This window comes from Uloborus diversus, chromosome 5 (genome assembly GCF_026930045.1).
Source record: "Uloborus diversus isolate 005 chromosome 5, Udiv.v.3.1, whole genome shotgun sequence".
Lineage (NCBI taxonomy): Eukaryota > Metazoa > Arthropoda > Arachnida > Araneae > Uloboridae > Uloborus > Uloborus diversus.
This window is the reverse complement of record NC_072735.1, coordinates 62,424,201-62,443,393: the sequence shown is the minus strand read 5'-3', so window position 1 is coordinate 62,443,393 and position 19,193 is coordinate 62,424,201. Positions and strand designations below refer to the sequence as shown.

Here is a 19,193-nt window from a genome sequence, read left to right as displayed (position 1 = left end):
TACAATGTAAAGGCTTAAAATTTAAATCAAACACAGATTCAAAAACTGGCATTGTTAAAATCTACATCATTAATCCACATAAATTTTTCCTTAAGCCTGCATGCGGGCGGGGGGGGGGGGGAGCTGAAAATATTTTCCGTCTTGGACACATCACCAAACTTGCACCCATGGAAGCAGGTTAATTACTTAAGTGTCAGTCTTGATTCCATAGCTAAGCAACAACAGATTTTGCATTTCAACAATTAAAAGAACTTATCTTATTGAGACCTGAAGCAAGGGCGCCCATATAGGGGGGCTTAAGCCCCGCCCCCCCCTTAGAAATGAGAACTTCCTTGCTTTTAGTGCTTTTTTCTTGTTTTGCCTCCCTTTTTTTCTGAAATAAAATTGTATAGCTTGTTTTGTTTCTGTAACAGTGTATCAGGACCGCAATATTTTCTACTGCAATTTTAATCATCAATTTTCTTGCTATCGTACCTCCAATTGCATTAACACAGTTAACGAGCATCTCGAGGTGAATCATCTTTATTTGGCCGAAAGCAACATCCTGTAGCGCCTTTTTGCCTTCTAAAGAGCCCTGCAGATTTTTTTTTCTTTCACAGACAAACACCCCATACCTGTAATAGTTGTTTTAATGCCCAGGTGCGCCCTTCTGTCGTCATACTAAAGCGCCCAGCAGCCATACTGTGACCCCCCCCCCCCTTTTTTTTTCGGGTCTTTAAAAGAATAGTTTTTGAAGGGCCCGTTTTTGCGATCATGAATTTTAAAATCACTTAAAAAGACACTTTGAGACATTAAAAAAAAAAAACATTTTCAAAGATTCTTAATTCAGATTCTAAGTGCCCTGTTGCGTTTTCAGATGCGACTCTCAGTCTTCAATTCACGTTATCACAACAACTCGACAAAAATGTCTTTTTTCCAGGTTGCGAAGCGAAGAGGAGTCGGACTGATTTTGGAGTGAAGGAGTCGGATTCAGGAGTCGAAGGTTTAAAATTTCAAGAGTTGGAATTGGAGAAAGAGTCGCTCATTTTCCCCCTGAAGTCCGCAACTCTGCCAGAGCTTGCAGAGTCAAAGTCGGAGTCGAACTCTTTTTGGGGTAAAGGAATAGAAGTCGAAGGTTCTAAAGTTTCCGGAGTCGGAATCAGAGCCGTAGTCAATTTTTTTTATTTGACGCAGCAGCCCCGCTTTTTTCCTTGGAAACCCCCACCCCCACCTCCGTTTTTTCAGGTCTTTAATCCGATTTTTTATATACTGTCGTATGCTACAAGTTTCTTGAAGGGTCCGTTTTTGCTATCTTGAATTTTAAAATGACATTTTAAGACATTAAAAAAAATTGTTTTCGGAGAAGAGAGGTTTTTTTTTTTAAATCTTCACTTAACGACCAACATTCCGTCCCACCGTACCTGTGCTCGTTAATTTTTAAGCAAATCACCCTGTTGCGTTTTTAGTTGTGCCCTTCAGTCTTTTTAAACTGCCCTACATCATTATTGTAACTCTTGTAACAATAAATATTTTTGCGCTTTACACAACATTCACGTTATTGCGACAAAAAAGTCTTTTTTTCTTAAAAAAAAACACTCCTCGCCTCTAAAAATTCTGTCCCCCCCCCCTGAAAAAAATCCTCAGGACCCCAACAAGCCACTGTATAGCCCCCCCCCCCCCCGAATGACTACTCTGTTAAACGAGTGATTGTTGTTTGTTTTTAACTGCTTCAATATTTCTTCCTTAATTATGGGTTCATTTGTTTAAGTTGTTTAAATTTATTTGTAATTATTATTAGTTTAAGGTTTTGAGCAGTTATGAGGAACTTTTAATCCTGATGTTTATAATAATGGTGAAAATATTTTCAACTTTTTAAATTTGAGTACACAGTTTTATTTATTTTTTTTTTTTTAAATATTCTTCTGTCACTCGGACCGCGGGTTTTTCTGTGGTATCCCCCCTCCCTATTGCGGCGTCTGCGGGTACATAGATTAAGGGTCTGCCCCAGAAGAAGAGGACCTTTCTAGAAAGATCTGTTTTTGCCATCTTGAATTTTGAGACAACAGAAACTTCTTGCAATTTACAATTAAAAATATAAAGTGAAGTCAAGAAATGAGACAACTTTTATCATTGTGTGATAATTTATTAAATTATTCCTTCAAACTTGATATTTATAACCTTTTACGTGTTTGAGGGAAATGTCCGTTTTTCCATTTTAACCATTATGTACATATATAATTAATTCATATCTTCTCTTACCTGATTCCACAATCTTCATTATTGATTTCAGCTCATTTACTTATTTTGTAAAATTTATTCACAATTATTTATAGATTTTCCGTTACTTGCAGAGAGCATTATATTACGTTCTTATGTTTAGCCATGTTACTTTAGCTTTGGATGTGGTCATAATTTTGACCAAAAGAACAATTTCTTGTAGACTATGGTACGGTAATCACAATTTTTAAATATAATTATACAGCCAAAAAAAATCATATTTTCCTTTTATTATAATAAAATATTTAACATTGTCAGTGGTGTATCGGGAATCAATACTATTTTAATTCGCTCAAAAGAAGCAGGAAAGTCAATGAAATGTAATCAGTTGAAGTAAAAATGCCATAAAAGCTTTACAGGCTCCTTTTGCAAAATTTATATGCAATTATTAGAAGATTTTTGGTTGGAGGGCAGTGGCGCAACCAGAAGAGGGACCCACAGCCTCCCCCCCCCCAGAATGCTGAGCTAAATTTTTTTTTTTTTTTTCAAAACTATTCTTTATTATTGAAGAGGAAAAAAGAACACTTATAATGGGAAAACAAAGTGATTTTAATTTAAAAAAATAATACTGTCCGGGGGAAAATCTTAATTTCTTTTAAAGAAATCTTTGAATTAAAAATATTTAATATTGCAGCTTATTGGTCAAGTTCAAAAATCGCTAAAAGTTGCGTTTTGTGAGCTTAATATATATATATAAAAAAAAAATAGGTTCTTTAAAATACACTTACAAAAAATTTAAGTGGAATAGTCCCTGAATATAAAATATTGCTTACGTTTTAAGGACCATAATTTGGAATATATTTCCAGGGAAGAGATCCAGAACCTCCTTTACGTAAAATCTTCAAAGTTTGTCGACAACTGCGTTTTTGAAACTTCAATTTCAAAAATGGGGGGAGGGGGAGGAATAATTGATTTCGAGCTATTTTTTATGCACTTTTATTATACTTGGCCTGATTGTCACGGAGTAATCTGAGGCCTGTTTTTGCTTATATTTCAGCAACTAGATTACTTAGAGACTTCTAGATTTCACTAAATGATTTGCTTAATTTTAAGGTACAACTTAACGCTGAAAAATTAAAATTCTGAAATAAAATTATTATTTCGGTTAGGATGGAAACTAGCAATTTCATGTAATTTCCCCCATTAAATGTTTAAATGTAAAACCCATTGTTACAAATTTTGTTGCCTTACAACAGCAATATTAATAGTAATCATAATAAAAATTTCGAATCAAGGTTTTCTCTGGAGCAAGCATGATATTTATCCACTATCATTGCTTTCTTAGGATTTTTATCCTTATCTATATATGCCAATAATCGAAAACGGGGCTAAATAAAGAAATAAGGATCTTTATCCCAAGTGTTTTGTCTGTTGTGAATCTTTGCAAACCTTTAATATTTAAATGGTTCTAATTAAATTACCGAACAAACAAATCCTAGAGGAGAACAAGGATTAATTTTTATTGCCAAATGCTTAAAGTTTTAGACACGTATATACAAATACAAATACAAATACAAATGTGACGACCAGCAACAGGCACTGGGCCCAGCTAGGCTGGTCCTAGTCAAAGGACCAGCCTAGCTGGTTCGTTAAAATAGTTTAGCTGGAAAATAGTTTTTTTTCCCTTTTGGTATGAAGCATTTATATGAAAAAAAGAGGTGAAATTTCGTGATAGTAACATTATTCTATCTCTAAAATACATTTAGACTAAAAAGCATAAAATACAGAATTCTTTTAAAAAAAAAAAAAAACTAAGCACTTTTCATATTGCACTCAAAAGGACAAAATAACTTTTCTGGGTCAGAAAAAACGCTATTTAAGTATTCCTGTAGTTTTCAATTATTCCAAGAAAATGACTCTACAAACGAGGAAAAGTGCGGAGTCATTTCAAACCAAACTTTCCCAAAAAAATATGCATGTTGCAACACTCAAAGTTATAACAGAAACTTAGATGATAATTAAAAATTCTTCACCAGACTTGAGCCGCACTTTTCCTCGTTTGTGGAGTCATTTTCTTGGAATAATTGAAAACTACAGGAATACTTAAATATCGTCCTTTCCGACTCAGAAAAGTTACTTTGTCCTTTTGAGTGCATTATGAAGTGCTTAGTATTTTTCAAAAAATTCCGTTATTTAAAAATCGATCGGGACAGTCCTTGAAGCTCCATCCCTTACCCAAATTCAACAAATATGGCCTATAATCACGTTTTTAAGACTTCAATTTCTAGAATTTCCGCTGAGACCCCTGTACTTTTCCCCCCTAGCATCAGCAAAGAAAGTCTTAAATTGCGGTTTTAAAACTACGAGTTTCAAAAACTTTCCAGGGGAGAACCCCCATATCCCACTTTCTTTCCTATAAGATGTAAATCTTTTTTTTTTTTTAATGTGCTCCACCCCAAAAAAAAGTTTTGGTTGCACCACTATTTGAGAGGGGATTAAAGACTACTCACACACACACCGAAAGTTGATGTAAGCAAGAAACATAAGCAATTTTTTTTCTCCTCCCTCGCTCTGCCAACTGCAATCATTGATTTGTAGATCCCAAAGCAATATTTACTGTATATTATCTTATTTTTCTAACGATTATATAACTTTTATAAGCTTTGTTTGTCTATTTTTTCTGATATTTTTGTAGTTCCAATTTACCCTTAAAAGACTTCAAAATCCAGAATTTTACATTATTTTTTCGAAATTTCTTCCGGGGGAGATACCCTCGGACCATAATTTTAGAGTATTACATATCTCACTTAAAGGGAAACCCTGCACTACTCTCCTAATAAAGACTATTCCCTCTCTTAAGGTCAATAAAACATTTTTAAAAAAATTTAAAAAAAAGATCGCAGGCAAAACATTAGAATCCCAAGAACGAAGACTCCCCTCTCCCCTGAAAATATCCCCAAAACACCCAAATAACAATTTTAATGCCCCTGGGATCACCTATGCAAGAAGTTTTGTAATTAGTAATGAGCAATGACACATGAAAATATTTTCACCCACCCCTTACCCTCCTCGTTGTATACATCTACAATGAATAAATAAGTACAGAAATATCTTGCGCCCCTCTGAAGTTCCAAGGTTTGCTCCCCTCTGAGGGGTCCAGTCCGGCACTGAATAGAAGTTATCTCATGAAATGTCATAAGATAGTTATTTCTTCATGATGAGCCCATATTTTCAGTTCAAAAATTCTATATATTCCTCCTCCCCCCCATCATGACCCCCCCCCCCAGCACCCTTAGTGGCTCAACTTTGTGCTTAAAAATACCTATCACAAGAATTTTTCATTTTAAAATATATTTTAATTTCTCATCAATAATACCGAAAAGGTAGGCTCTTTAGTAACGTAGTATATTGAACATTTTAAGGCAAATAATTTTATCATTTGCTTAATATGTATCTTCACCCATAATATATTCAAAGTTTGATTAAACTTCTCCTAGTAATTCTTTAATATGAAAACTTATTTTTGGAAATGAAAGCGTTGAATAATTACACATTGAAAAATCCAGCTGTTGAGAATAAGGTCTATAAGAAATTGACATAAAGGAAAAACTTAAATTGCGGTGGGGGAAACAAAGGGTAATTTTTTCGTCATGACATTGTGATATTCTTGCAGTTCCGGATCGACGATTTTTCAAATCCGGTGCACAATTTTAAAACTGCCGCCTTTACCCATCCTCCAGGATTATACGTTTCGTTTCAACAAAAAAAAAAAAAAAAAAAGAAACTCAGGAATAGGGCGGTTATGCCGCTCGCAAGAAATTGCTTTCTGCCCCCTCCCCCCTGTATCCAGCATTGGAGTTTTTAATTTATCTTGCGAAAAAGATTTTCAACATGAATACAACATTTGGCATGACGCTCATTTTTGCAAATAGATGGCAGCACAGCTGTAATCTGTTTGAATTGAAAAACGTGTGTTTGTTTACGCACATTTTCGTCTCCATAGTTTTCTGGGGTTTCGTCGTTTTGTAGATTAGATTATCTTTTTTCAAAAAAAAAAAAAATGTCTCTTGCTTCTTATCAATAAATGTTTTCTGCTAAGAGTTCTGAACATCTACAATTTTTCTTACTGTTTCTAAGAGAAAGTTTTCCTAACGAAGTTTAAGTTACGATGTTGACATCTGATTTTTTATTCATATTTCTTACCTGAATTGTTATTTGAGTTAAGGAATATTTTTAAAGTCTTTGGATTTAAATCGTCATCTTGTAGAAGTTTTCTTATTTCATTATATCTTTCTCGCAATTATTATTAATTAATCATTTCATGTTTAAAAGGTAACTTAAATAAAATTAAAGCGTTTAACTAATATAGTATTCATTATGTTTTCTTGTGATCATTGATGACAAATTTCTTGTATTTTATTATTTAAGATGGCGTTTCTGACATCTTGCTACAAACTCACCCGATGGTCATCGTTACTACGATGTTCTTTTCTTTCATATTCAAATGAAGCTGCACCAAGCGCGGTTCCATACAAATCCTTGAAAAGCAAAGATGTTACTTCCCCTGTTTCAGTTCCGTCATCTGCTGATGTGGTTATAATTGGTAGTTTATTCATATTTTTTTTATTGTATTGGATTATGAAAATTATTAATATTTTTTTGTAGAACTCATGTTGCATGTGTGTTTAATATATTTAATTTGAAAGTTACATTTATTTGCTTAATTTTTGAACTTGTTTGAGTCTTCTAAAAAGATATTGGCAAGCATATTCCTAATATTTTTAACAAAATTAAGGTTAATGTTATAGAATCTATAAACTGAAGTTACTTTTTCCTTCCTATTAAATAAAGTATAGTAGATACTTATTTTATGCAGGTTTATTTTACGTGGTTTTGATTATGTGGGGTTTAAGATTTGACACCTTTATTTCATTTTACCTGGATGCGGCAATGCAAACAGATAACATTTTCTCCTCTTTTAATCCAAACTCCTAAAGATTGCAGATTACACGTAATCAACTGCATTTTGGCATGCTGATAACCGAACTTGAGGCCCCTGGAGGCATTTTATGCCATTGGTTCCAAAGCTCTTTCCAGAAATAAAGTTATTAAACTCACACAGTTCAACACTCACTGGGAGAAGAGCTTTTAGAAGGGACAAAGGAGGCCAAAACCAACAAGGATACCGACTTCGGTGACACACAACCAAAAACGTTCATATTGAAAATTTTGAGCCATTCCTAGACAATAGAAACGATCTTTTTGATTTGTTAATGAAGGAAGATTCTATCATGGAAATGATGCAAGTGATCATGGATGCTTTAATGCTTTGCAAAGAATTATACAGAGGAAAATTCTTAATGACTGCCAAAAGACATAGCCAGCTCTTCTTTATAAACAGAACATGAAATAAGTTTATGTTTTTTTTTATGTATGTTATGCATAATATAAGTACACATGAAACTTATTATACAACTAGTCATCACTAGAATGAAGTTTTTTTTTTTTTTTTTTTTTTAACGGAACCTAACCCCTATTTTAACACTACCATTAGGTCTCAATTTACATGGTTTTGATTTACATGGCATTTCTGTGGAACGTAACCCCCGAGTAAAAGGAGGATCTACTGAAGATAAATTCTGTGTACATTTATAATATCAATATCTCATTATAAATATCTAATGACTTTAAGAAAAATTTTTTAATGAGTAATGATTACCAGTTAAGAGAAATTCCTGTCATGGTGCCCTCAGGAGGGGGAGGAGGTAATTGCGTGACAGAGATTAAAAAAAAAATGTATTATTTTGACCAGGGGGGCCTTGATGAGAGGTCACTGGGATCTCCAAAAAATGTCCTTATTTGACCAGGCGGACATTTAGGGAAGTCAGGAGCGGTTTTGAGAAATCCATGTAGTTTTATGGTTTTGTTGTTTTTCTTTAGCCAATTCATTGAGTTAATATTGAAATTACATACCTGCATTTGTCAAATTTTATCTGAGGATTCGGCAAATTTGAAAACAGTATTGCAATCAACTGTATCTGGTTATTAAATGTAGGTAGATGTTACATGCTCGCATTTTATCATTTGGGCAAAACTGTGAATATCATTTGATAAATTGAAAATTTTCACTTTCCAAAAATTTTCTTTCAGCGTGACATTTTTAATTTTTACTGATATCAGCAAAGTATTTTATTTCTGAAAGATATTGTCATTAAAATGTAAATAATGTAATTTTCAACATTAATAGGTTGTATTCAGTTTGTTTCAATTAACAAATTTAAAAAATGGAAAGCTTATAATCTGAATAGCAAGATGCTCAACCTTTCATTACCTTTTCAGTAAAAAAATTAAATTTAAATGTTTTTGCTATCATAAATAAAATTTTGCAAAGTTCGTTTGCTTTAAAGTGCATTATATATTCAGCTATTTTTCCATGTTGTGCAACTTATGTGAAACTTGTGCAATACTGATTAAGGTACTATCAAGGGAAAAGGAAGAATTGTCTATCTCATTACAATTTCGATGATTACTTCTATATTATTAGTTGATAAAGAAAAAAAGAAAAATCTGCTAATGATCAAACATACTTTTGTTTTCTTTTAAATGTTGCTTATTGTTAATATTGATAATAATAAGAAAATGAATGCTAAGTCAATGTTAGATTTTATAAAAATAAATACAGTTGGACCTTCATATATCGAAGTAGCAAATTGCTGGAAAAAAATTTGATTTATAGAAATTTTGATATATGGAAACGATCTTATTTTATCATAAAAGTATGCTAAAACATTAAAATAAAAGCTAATTTTCGTGTATGAAACTCAATTTATAATTTATACGAGCATCGGATTAAATGAAAGCTTAAAAAATTAACAGAAATTACATTTTTATGCCAACATACATCTTCATATTCTTCTGCAATTCAACTTGATAGCAACATTAGGGGATTTTCATTTTAACAATGTGATCGAGAGAAAAGTAAAAAAATCAATTTATTTAACTTGAATGATTTTTACTGAAGCTAAGAAGACTAGGAATGATAATCAACAGACAAAAGGGATAATTTGAAAATGATTTTACAATGTTACTGGTTGAGATTTAAAATAAACTTGAGAGAATTTAAGAACTTCAGAACGGAACAACGACTTAACTACACACCCATTCATTATGAGTTCCGTAGCAACCTTTAATAAACTTAATTTTCTCCTCTAACCTTCATTTTTCATGAGACACAGTCTATAAGTGGAAAAAAAAACTACGAATGTCTCAAAAAAAAATCGATATACAGAGATTTTTTCGATATATAGAAACAGTTTTTCTATGTAATGAATATATAAATTTGTTGGGATTTCGATTTATAGAAAATTTCGATATATGGAAGTTCGATATATGGAGGTTCGACTGTAAATGTGTGACAACCTTTATTTCATTTCAAGGTGGTGGCATTATTGGTTGCAGTACTCTTTATCATTTGACTAAATTAAGCTGCACAAATGTTGTTCTGTTAGAAAAGGATCAATTGACTGCGGGCACGACATGGCATACTGCAGGTAATGTTGAGGTTCATCTATCTACCTTATCAATTTTATAATCATTAAAATTGTATTATGTTTTGTAATAGTTGCACTTTTCATCACAATTTTGTAGAAATTAATCATTTCTAGAGATACACCAAATATTTTGTTGGTATTCAGTATACTGCCTGTTCAGCAGACAAACCGAACATTCAGTTTGGCCGAATACTTTAACATTCAACAGTGTCTATATGGGGGGCAAGGGGGGCTCAAGCCCCCCTCCTTTGAAGTTAGAACTTCCTTGCTTTTAGTACTTTTTTCTTTACAAAAATGTAAAAATATTTCTTCTCCAGCAATTAATGAATAAATTATTAAAAATGTCAAATTTTAAGGACTATAATCTGTACTGAAATCGGTTTCGATGGGGAAAATATCCTGCTAAACCATGGGGAAAATATCTGGAGCCCCCCTTAAAATTTTGCATATGGGCGCCCTTGTTAATATTCAGTTACCAAATAGTACAAATTTGTACAAAATAGTTGCTTTATATAAAAATGCTACGGCAGCCTCCCCCCCCCCCCACCCCAACCAAGCATAAATCAGATGTGTAGCAAAAAGCAAGTCGAACATCAACCTCCCCTTCCTTGAAACATTTCTAGATCCGTCATTGGTGTTCATAGATATGTAAAATCAATTGAATAATACTATTTTTTTTAAATCTATACAGCTGAAAAAATTATCATCGTTTTACAAAGTGTTAAGAAGGTGATTAAAAATGTGAAGGAAACACTTGGATTTCAAATTTTACAGTATTTTAATTTTTGAAGTTTTACACCACGGGGGATGTTTTCCTTCCTAAGAGCCTGGCCATACTTCCACTTTATTCACCCACTGCCAATGTCTAGTGTTCATGTATAAAGCAGGTTGCTATATGTCCAAAAATTATTTACTATTTAAGGAAAGGAGAATCTCTTCTAACTTCAGCCATGCTCCAAGCAAACAAAAGGATTTGCTGGGAATAGTTTTGTATATTCATATGGATTACTCAGAAATTGTGTTGTGGATTTAGAGAAATGATATTTTAAAAAATTGTATATAACAGACCCTACGATTATAGTAGCTTTCTGAATCAATACATGAGATGACAATTTTATTGGGATTTAATTCTAACTGTATTATAAGCATTTATTGTCTATAGAAGTCTTATTGTAGCACATGGGCGGATTTATGGGGAGGCAGAGGGGGGCAATGCCCCCCCCCCAGTTTTGGGAGGACTTTATGTAGTAACAACACATCTTCTGAAAATTAAAAGAATTTATATATATATATATATATACCGTATATACTCGCGTATAGGTCGATCTCGCGTATAAGTCGACCCCCCCTTTTTCAGAGAAAAAAATGCAGAGAAAATCTAAAACCCGCGTATAAGTCGACCCCCATACTTTCCAAAAACATCGCGAATCATTTTCAAAGAAATTTCAAAATAATGAACACATTTATTTACAAATAAAATAGGAATTAAATAGGAAAACATTTCTAAAAGCCTTCAAACTCGGATTCCGAGTCGAACGCAAAAAAAAAGTTCATTAAAGTCCGCTTCCGTCATCACCGCGTCATCGTATACATCGGCGGCTGCAGAATCGTCAATGATATCAGAGGTTGCGTTCGACGAACCTCACCGGTAAACCGGTAAGTAACCAGTTACTAACCGCGGCGTTCTATGATCAACCGGTTACCGCAGCGGTTACCATTCTAAGCAGTTGATTGGTTGATTTGAGCACGTGATCATTAGCTGTCACGTGATTCACTAACCGGTCGCTCCCGGTCGTGCTCGTCGAACGCACTCTCAGTCTGAATGGCGTGACTGTTGACGATAAATATTTTCATACGTTTCACGATATTTGTTAATTGCTGATTTGATCCTTAATAAAGAAGAATAAAATTATCTTTATTTATGTGTATTATTTAAGTTTTTTTAGTTATTATTTTTGAATAAGTTTACTTTTTCACACGATCAACTTATCAGCAACTACCTGTAACCGCACATCGGCATTTCTCACAGCTTCCCAGCTCTCGTTAATCGGAAAAAAAAATTTCGGAAAATTTGACCCGCGTATAAGTCGACCCCCCTTCCTTTGATCTCATTTTTTGGACAAAATTTCTCGACTTATACGCGAGTATATACGGTATATATAAAAAAGTGAAAAATATTGAAAAGACCACACCAAGAGCCCATAGATGCGCAACGCAGTGGTGGTGTGGTCTTTTCAATATTTTTCACTTTTTTATTATATATATATATATATATATATATATATATATACACATGATTTTTTCTTTTTTGAATAGTTCAGAAGGGCATGGGTGGATTTAAAGGAGAGGGGGCATAGGGGGCAATGCCCCCAGTTTTGGGAGAACTTTATATAGTAACAACACATCTTCCGGAATCTTAAAACAAAAAAATCATGACTTTTTCTTTTTTGAATAGTTCAATGAAAATGAAGAGAAAAGCGAATGTCCTTTTCTGATGGGAGAAAAGAAAAGGAAAAAAAACGAACATTAAATACATATAGTACAGCTGTCACTTAATTGACCTTTTGAGAAATTCTAAAAAACATAGTTTTTTCCCCCTTCTCTCTCTCTCTCTTTTTTCTAAGAGAGAGATAGAGAGAGAGAAATACTATCGCAAACTGAATAAATTTCAGTTATCTGAGTGTTCTGATTAAATGAATCTTTTTACTTATAGGGAGAGTACAAATTTTACTTACTTTATAAATACTGTTTAAAAAGTAAGGTAAGTCATAATTATCTAAGTCTAAGTGAGTCAGTCCTTGTCATTATTGAAATCCAAATAATTTAGTCATGAAACATTTTGGAAAAATTTGCTGAAATTTTATAAAAGTTTATAAAAACATAACAAAGATTGGTAAAATCGTAAAAAATCCTTTAACTGTAAAAACTGATGAATTTTCGTAAAAATTACAAAAAAATCAAGCAAAAATTTGCAGGTAAGAGTGAATTACAAACAGGGCCGAATTTGCCTGTAAGATAAACAAGCTATTGCTTAGGGACCCTGCTTTGAAGTGGGTCCCTAACTCCTAAAAAAATTCATGATTCGTTCCTTAAAAAGTGGAAATGGCTTGAAAAAACTAATTTCATATTTAAGTGCTTGAAAACCTTGAATATTTGGAAACGTGTGGCTACAAACCTTAAATTTTAAAATTTCTAACAAATGGTAGAGGGGGGCCTTGCCACATCCTGTATTAAAAATGTAAAAATCATGATTCTCACTTTTGTAACATATTATTTGAAATAAATTTTTGTGACTCACATGTTTCATATCTTGCTATTTATTCAATCCCGAATGCAGTATTTTGGAAATTCTTTTGTGTTGATTGCTTTTATCTTATTTCTTCTGCTTATTATCTATTTGTTTAGCACGGAAAAAAAATACACACTACTTCTATTTATTTTCGTTTTCTGCCCCACTTGCAACTGAAGAAAAGTTGTGGTCGTGAAAAATCTATGGTTTCTTTTTTCTTTTAAATTTAAAATAGCTATTTCTCCCAAAGTTAGAACAGGACTGTAAAAATTTACAATCAAGTACTAAAATATCAGAGACTGGAAAGTACAAAGGAAGTGCGTTAAATAATTTTAATTGTTCTAGAATCCTTGAAAATAGTTAGAAAAGTCTTTGAAAATCCTAAGCAAAGTGGGCTCCAATTACTTCTACTGCATATTGTTAATCTGTTTAGCCAGGAAAAAAATACACTATTTCTATTCCTTTTCGTTTTCTGCACTACATATAATTAAAAAAAGGTTGTTGTAATGAGAAATCTATAGTTTATTTTTTCTTTCAAACTTAAAATGACTGTTTCTTACAAAGTTTGAACAATACTGTACAACTGTATAATCTAGTTATCAATTTCTATGTCTATCCAATTAACCTTTATAAGGCTTCAAAATGCAGGATTTTATATCTGTTTTACAAAATTTCCTCTGGGGGAGAAACCCCGGCCCCCTAAAATTGGAGATATTCTATTTCCCACTGAAAAGGGAACCCTGCATCACTCTCTTGATACCAGCTCCCTCTCTTAAGGTCAATTCAAAAAGGACAGCATGAAAACAACACACAAAAAAGTAAAGCATGAACTTATGCATCGCAGGAAACTGACAAAAACATGGGAATGGGGGGGGGCCATAAAAATGTTGCTTAAAAAAAATCCTGCCCCCCCCCCAGGAACTCAGTCCTAAATCCGCCTATGTTGTAGCAGTAAATTCATTGTAACTTTTGAAGTGACTTTCATGTCCTGATTATATTTGAGTAGTAGTGATCTGCTATTGGTATTTAATTTTATGATAATATAAACTCTCAAATGCAAAAGCAAGTTAAAGTAATAAATTACTCTTTTACTGTTAAAATGCTTAAAGATTCCATTACCGCTTCTTAGATTGCTAAAATGATGAAATTACATGGAGAATTTTCCTTCCTTCAATATGTTTACTGCTGGAAGTGTACTTTTTTGTGCTATAATGTTTTTAAAGAATGTACACATTCAATTTTACATATATTCGTTAATTTATTTTTAATCCATTATCTATGTTTAATCATAATTAGATAACACAGATGCACATACCTGTGTGCTGATACATTCACTGCTGTACAGATACGTTTCCTGCAGATCTGTGCACTGTCAAATAAATCATTAATTGATATCAATATTAAACATTGGCATTCTTTAAAATTTGCAGATAAATTAATGAAAAACTTTCACGTTTTACTCTCATAGAAACATAATTGAAAGCAAAAAGTATTATCTTACTAAAAAATTTGTCTACCCACTGTATATTGTTTTTCATACTTGCAGATAGTTTTGAGTTGCATTATTTTTATCTTCATGTGTGTTTAATTAATTTTTTTCATTTTGTAGGATTGATTTGGAGGCTTAGACCGAATGACACAGATATTCAAATTCTCAATCACACAAGGCATTTACTAAATGATGTTTTGGAAAAAGAGACTGGTGTGCATCCTGGGTGGATTAACAATGGAGGACTTTTTATTGCAAATTCAAAAGATAGATTAATGGAATACAAGCGACTGATGACGGTATGCCTTTTAACAGTAGTGTCTTTTCAAATCTGTACCTGGGAGGTCAAGGGCTCTTTGTCCTTTTTTTTTCCAATTAAGATTTAAGTTAGATTTGATCTTACTCAACTGTTTATGTTTTATTCAGAGGCATAAAGCACGAAGATTTTGCTATACAAATTTTCATTTCATAAGCCAACAAATACAAATCATCACAAAAGAAAACCTTTAAACTCATCTCCTGGCTAACTTATTTGTGTGACTAATTGTTCTTTGCCTCTTTCATTCAGAACTAAAAAATAAATTACTGGTTATTTTAAAATAAAGCATGATAATTAATTTTATAACTACTATGTTACTTAATTGAACTATTTAATTTTACCACTTGCATTTGCTGTTTTATGCATCAAGAAAATAGTAAGATTTTATGTTGGTTAATAAAGGTTCCAGTACTAATGCTGTTGACTCAAGGGCGCCCATATAGGGGGGGCAAGGGGGGTACTCAAGCCCCCCCCCCCTCTTAGAAATTAGAAATTTCTTGCTTTTAGTACTTTTTTCTTTGCAAAAATGTAAAAGCATTTCTTTTCCAGCTGTTAATGAATAAGTTACTAAAAATGTCAAATTTTTATGACTCTAATCTGTCCTGAAATCGGTTTCCATGGGGAAAATATCCTGCTAAGCCATGGTTAAAATATTTGAGCCCCCCCCTTACAATTTTGCATATGGGCGCCCATGTGTTGACTCATATCCAAATTGGAGGTAACCCTTTTTAACCGACTTCAAAAAGGAGGCGGTTATCAGTTCATACCGTATGTATGCTTTTTTTTTTGTTTGTCCACTCATAGCGTCTCACCTAGTGAACCGATTTTGATGATTCTTTTTTTAATGGATAGGGGATGGCTCAACTTAAGTCCTATTACTTTGTTTGACCATATTTGTTCTTTAGAAAAAAAGTTATGGGCAAAAAATAGTAAATTTTATTCAATTTCCCTATAAAATGATATTGTAGCGAAGTTCACACTTTTCATCCGTGGATAACGGTGGCGCAGTGGTAGAATTCTCGCCTTCCACACGAGCGACCCGGGTTTTTGCGCCAACTTCAAAAATTATGTTTAAAAGCATTATCGATGGTGTTTAAAGAATAAAATTATTTTTCACTTTTTAGAGCAATTTTGAAGTCGGTTCTTTTTTTTTTTTTTTTCAAAATTTTTTTTTATTTAGAAACAAATTCGCATTTTGAAACTGTATTTGATTAATAAGACTTTGCATATAATTTTTAGAAATTGGTGCATTTATACGTATAATTCAAAAGTATGTTTTTCCTTTGCAAAAAGAAGTTCAAAGAACATCTGAGTGAAATAACAGAAGTGTATTTTAACTGCACAATCTTAAAAAAAATTATAAAGTCTCTGAGACCTCTCATCCCCTGTTGTGTCATTATTTTCCACCTACCTTGTTACATGTTTATTTATTACAAAATTGTCACAACATTCTTTTCTCAGCTCATGAGATTCTGGTGTACTCCAACTATTCAATTTGCCAAAAAACTGCAAGTCACAGTATCGCCCTGTAATAGCTACAGTTAGAAATGAATACATGCAGGTGCCTTTTATGCATAAATTTAGGAATTTATATACTGTGTGAAATTGTATTTACAAATTATTACATGCAAGTGGCTTTTTTTGTATAAAATTAGGAATTTATTTAATGTGTGAAATTGTATTTACAAAGCATATGATATTCAAAGAAATATTTTTATCTGTATCTGTTAAATAGTACAATAAGTCAGTTTTAAATTTCAATGTGAAAGATTATATAATACCCTTTCAAATATCTTTCCTCTTTTTATTAAGATTGGAAAAGCTTTTGGAATTGAGTCACATATATTATCTCCTTCTGAAACCAAAAAGCTATACCCGTTGCTGAATGTTGATGATTTGTATGGAACTTTGTATAGTCCTGGAGATGGTTGTGTGGATCCAGCTGGATTTTGTGTGTCTCTAGTACGAGGAGCAACTAAAGCTGGTGCAAAAGTAAGAATGATTCTCTTAATATGTTCCATCATTAAGGCTAAAACTACAGTATGTTTTACTAATGCATTTTTTTAAATCAAATTTCAAAATAAAAAATTTAAAAATAAAGTACAAATTTCAACAATTTCAAAAATTAGATTTAAAAATAATAATGTGTCTATTCTATTATTATTTTTAAATCTAATTTTTGTAATTTATTACATAATGTTTTTGAAACAAAATCAGTTTTGCTTATTTTCCTTTAATTTTCAAATTGTTGTGCTTTTATGTACTTCAGATAGATTTTTCAATGCTGAAAATATCAAGCATGTGTTGAGAACATTGATAAAGTTTTATTGAAAACAAGGGAATTTTTTTGTATATTTTGCTTTGTATTGGAATTTCTTTGTTTTTTTTTTTTTTTTTTTGTTTTGTTTTTTTTTTTTTTTTTTAATTTTTCTGGTGTAAACTTTTTTAATATATGTAAAGTAAAGAAAAAAGAAAAATTTTAAGAAAAAAATCTACTTTATGAAAAGTTCATTCGCTTCTCTTCCTTTTCTAGTTTTTGAAGGAAAAAAAATAACAATAAATAAATAACTTGCTGCAGTTGGTAAGCAAAAATTAGTGCTTTAACATTACAGTCAGACCCTCGATTAAACAAAACTCTAACGCATTTCGCAATCGAGCTTATTTTTCTTGTTCTCAACTAAATGAAGGCCAAAACCCCTATTTACCGAATATCAAACCCCAATCACCAAATTATTTTAACAGCCTTTTTTTTCTGATTAATTTGAGTTAGGAAATATTATATTGTTTTCCAAAAGATATTATCCATACTGTCTGAAGCAGAAAAAGACTTTTCTTGGAATCAGCAGTTTTTGGTGGGCATAGGGGCAACCAATGAATAGCGATTCTGATGCAGAAAGTGATAATGAAACTCCCATTAAAACTGTAACTTCCTCAATTGCTTTACATGGCCTGAAACTAATAACATATCTCATGCTGCAGGCTAAAAATTCCAGTGTATCAGACGTGTGATTTTTCAGTATTCTTACTGAATTCACTATTTTTTGAGAAAGCAAAATACTGTGTGCAGAAAAAAAAAAGAAGGGGCATTGGAAACTAAATTCAACATGTCCACATATTCCAGTTAATTTCAAGCATCTAATTAAAATAATCTGCTGTATAGATACTAAAATACATGGGGGAGCTTTCAGATGTAGTAAATTATACTAAAAATGTTGTGTTTGTTCACAAAGCCATGTAGTTTCAGCATTTTTCATCCTGTTTGGGTCACATGTCTGTATTTTTTCTCCCTATAAAGTCAAAAGTGAAATATTTCAAGTGTCGAGTATCGAGGAAATTGTCAAATATCTATTACACAATACTTTAAAATTTCAAATTAACTAGTGTGTAATATAAGTCGCGGAATGCTGTATAAAAAGTGTACACTTTCTAACTATGGGTATTTTTGCGCAGTTGCTTATTAGGGCTTTTAGATAAGGTAAGTGCAATTTTTTTAACACCCTGATATAAGGAATAACCTCGATTTAATATAGAAAAGTTTTGGTCCTGATGAATTCGTTAAATCGGGGTCCAATTGTGTTTTATGAGTGACTTAATCATATAAGTGTATTTTTCAAAATAATATCATAAAATAAATCTGTATACACATATGTATGCATGTGCATGTATCTCAGTGTAAAACTTTAATTGAAGCTTGGAGTTAATCTAAATGTTATTACTTGGTATTTAAATAAGAATTTTATAGGTCATTGAAAAGTGTGCTGTAACAGGCATTGACCTTGTTGAAAATGATTTTGGAGTGAGAAAAGTAAATGCTGTGAACACATCATCTGGTGCCATCAAAACAAACTGCCTAATTAATTGCACTGGTAATATTGCATTTATTATCAATCTAACAACATCTCCTTAACCATATATTTATTTCATACATAACATAGTCAATACATATGTATAATTTTCTTAAAGATAAAATAGTCAGTAAACTAATAATTGAATTGGAATTATGGAAATACTAGAGTTTAAAATTTTGATTAGTTACAACCCCAATTATGTTTTCTTAGATTAATCTAGTATTTTCCTGCAACTAAACATTTGGGCTACTATTTGAAATACATAATTTACACTACACTACACGATATGGTCCCCCGCGTATCTACCACCACATGTTATTCAATTGGTTGGATTGATCCCCAAAGATAGCTCTGGTTTTGCTCCAAACCAGGAGACAAATGACATCCTGATCTAGGACCCCCCCCCCCCTCCCCCCATAGATACTGATATGGGATGGGAACTTGAAGAACTTTGTGACCTTTTCGAGTTTAACATGCATCAGTCCCTGTCGTGAAGCTCGAC

The 19,193-nt window shown here is 32.4% G+C and overlaps 1 protein-coding gene across 1 annotated transcript in view; it reads left to right on the top strand.

Moving 5' to 3' along the window:
• Window positions 1-6,336: 6,336 nt before the first annotated feature.
• LOC129223402 (sarcosine dehydrogenase, mitochondrial-like) overlaps window positions 6,337-19,193 on the top strand; it is a 295,818-nt gene continuing 282,961 nt past the window's right edge. Inside the window, exons 1-6 of the mRNA XM_054857997.1 lie at window positions 6,337-6,528; window positions 6,625-6,799; window positions 9,633-9,746; window positions 14,645-14,823; window positions 16,656-16,835; window positions 18,586-18,709. Of these exons, the coding sequence (XP_054713972.1) occupies window positions 6,625-6,799; window positions 9,633-9,746; window positions 14,645-14,823; window positions 16,656-16,835; window positions 18,586-18,709 (772 nt within the window). The 5' untranslated portion in view covers window positions 6,337-6,528. The remainder of the gene's footprint in view (window positions 6,529-6,624; window positions 6,800-9,632; window positions 9,747-14,644; window positions 14,824-16,655; window positions 16,836-18,585; window positions 18,710-19,193) is intronic.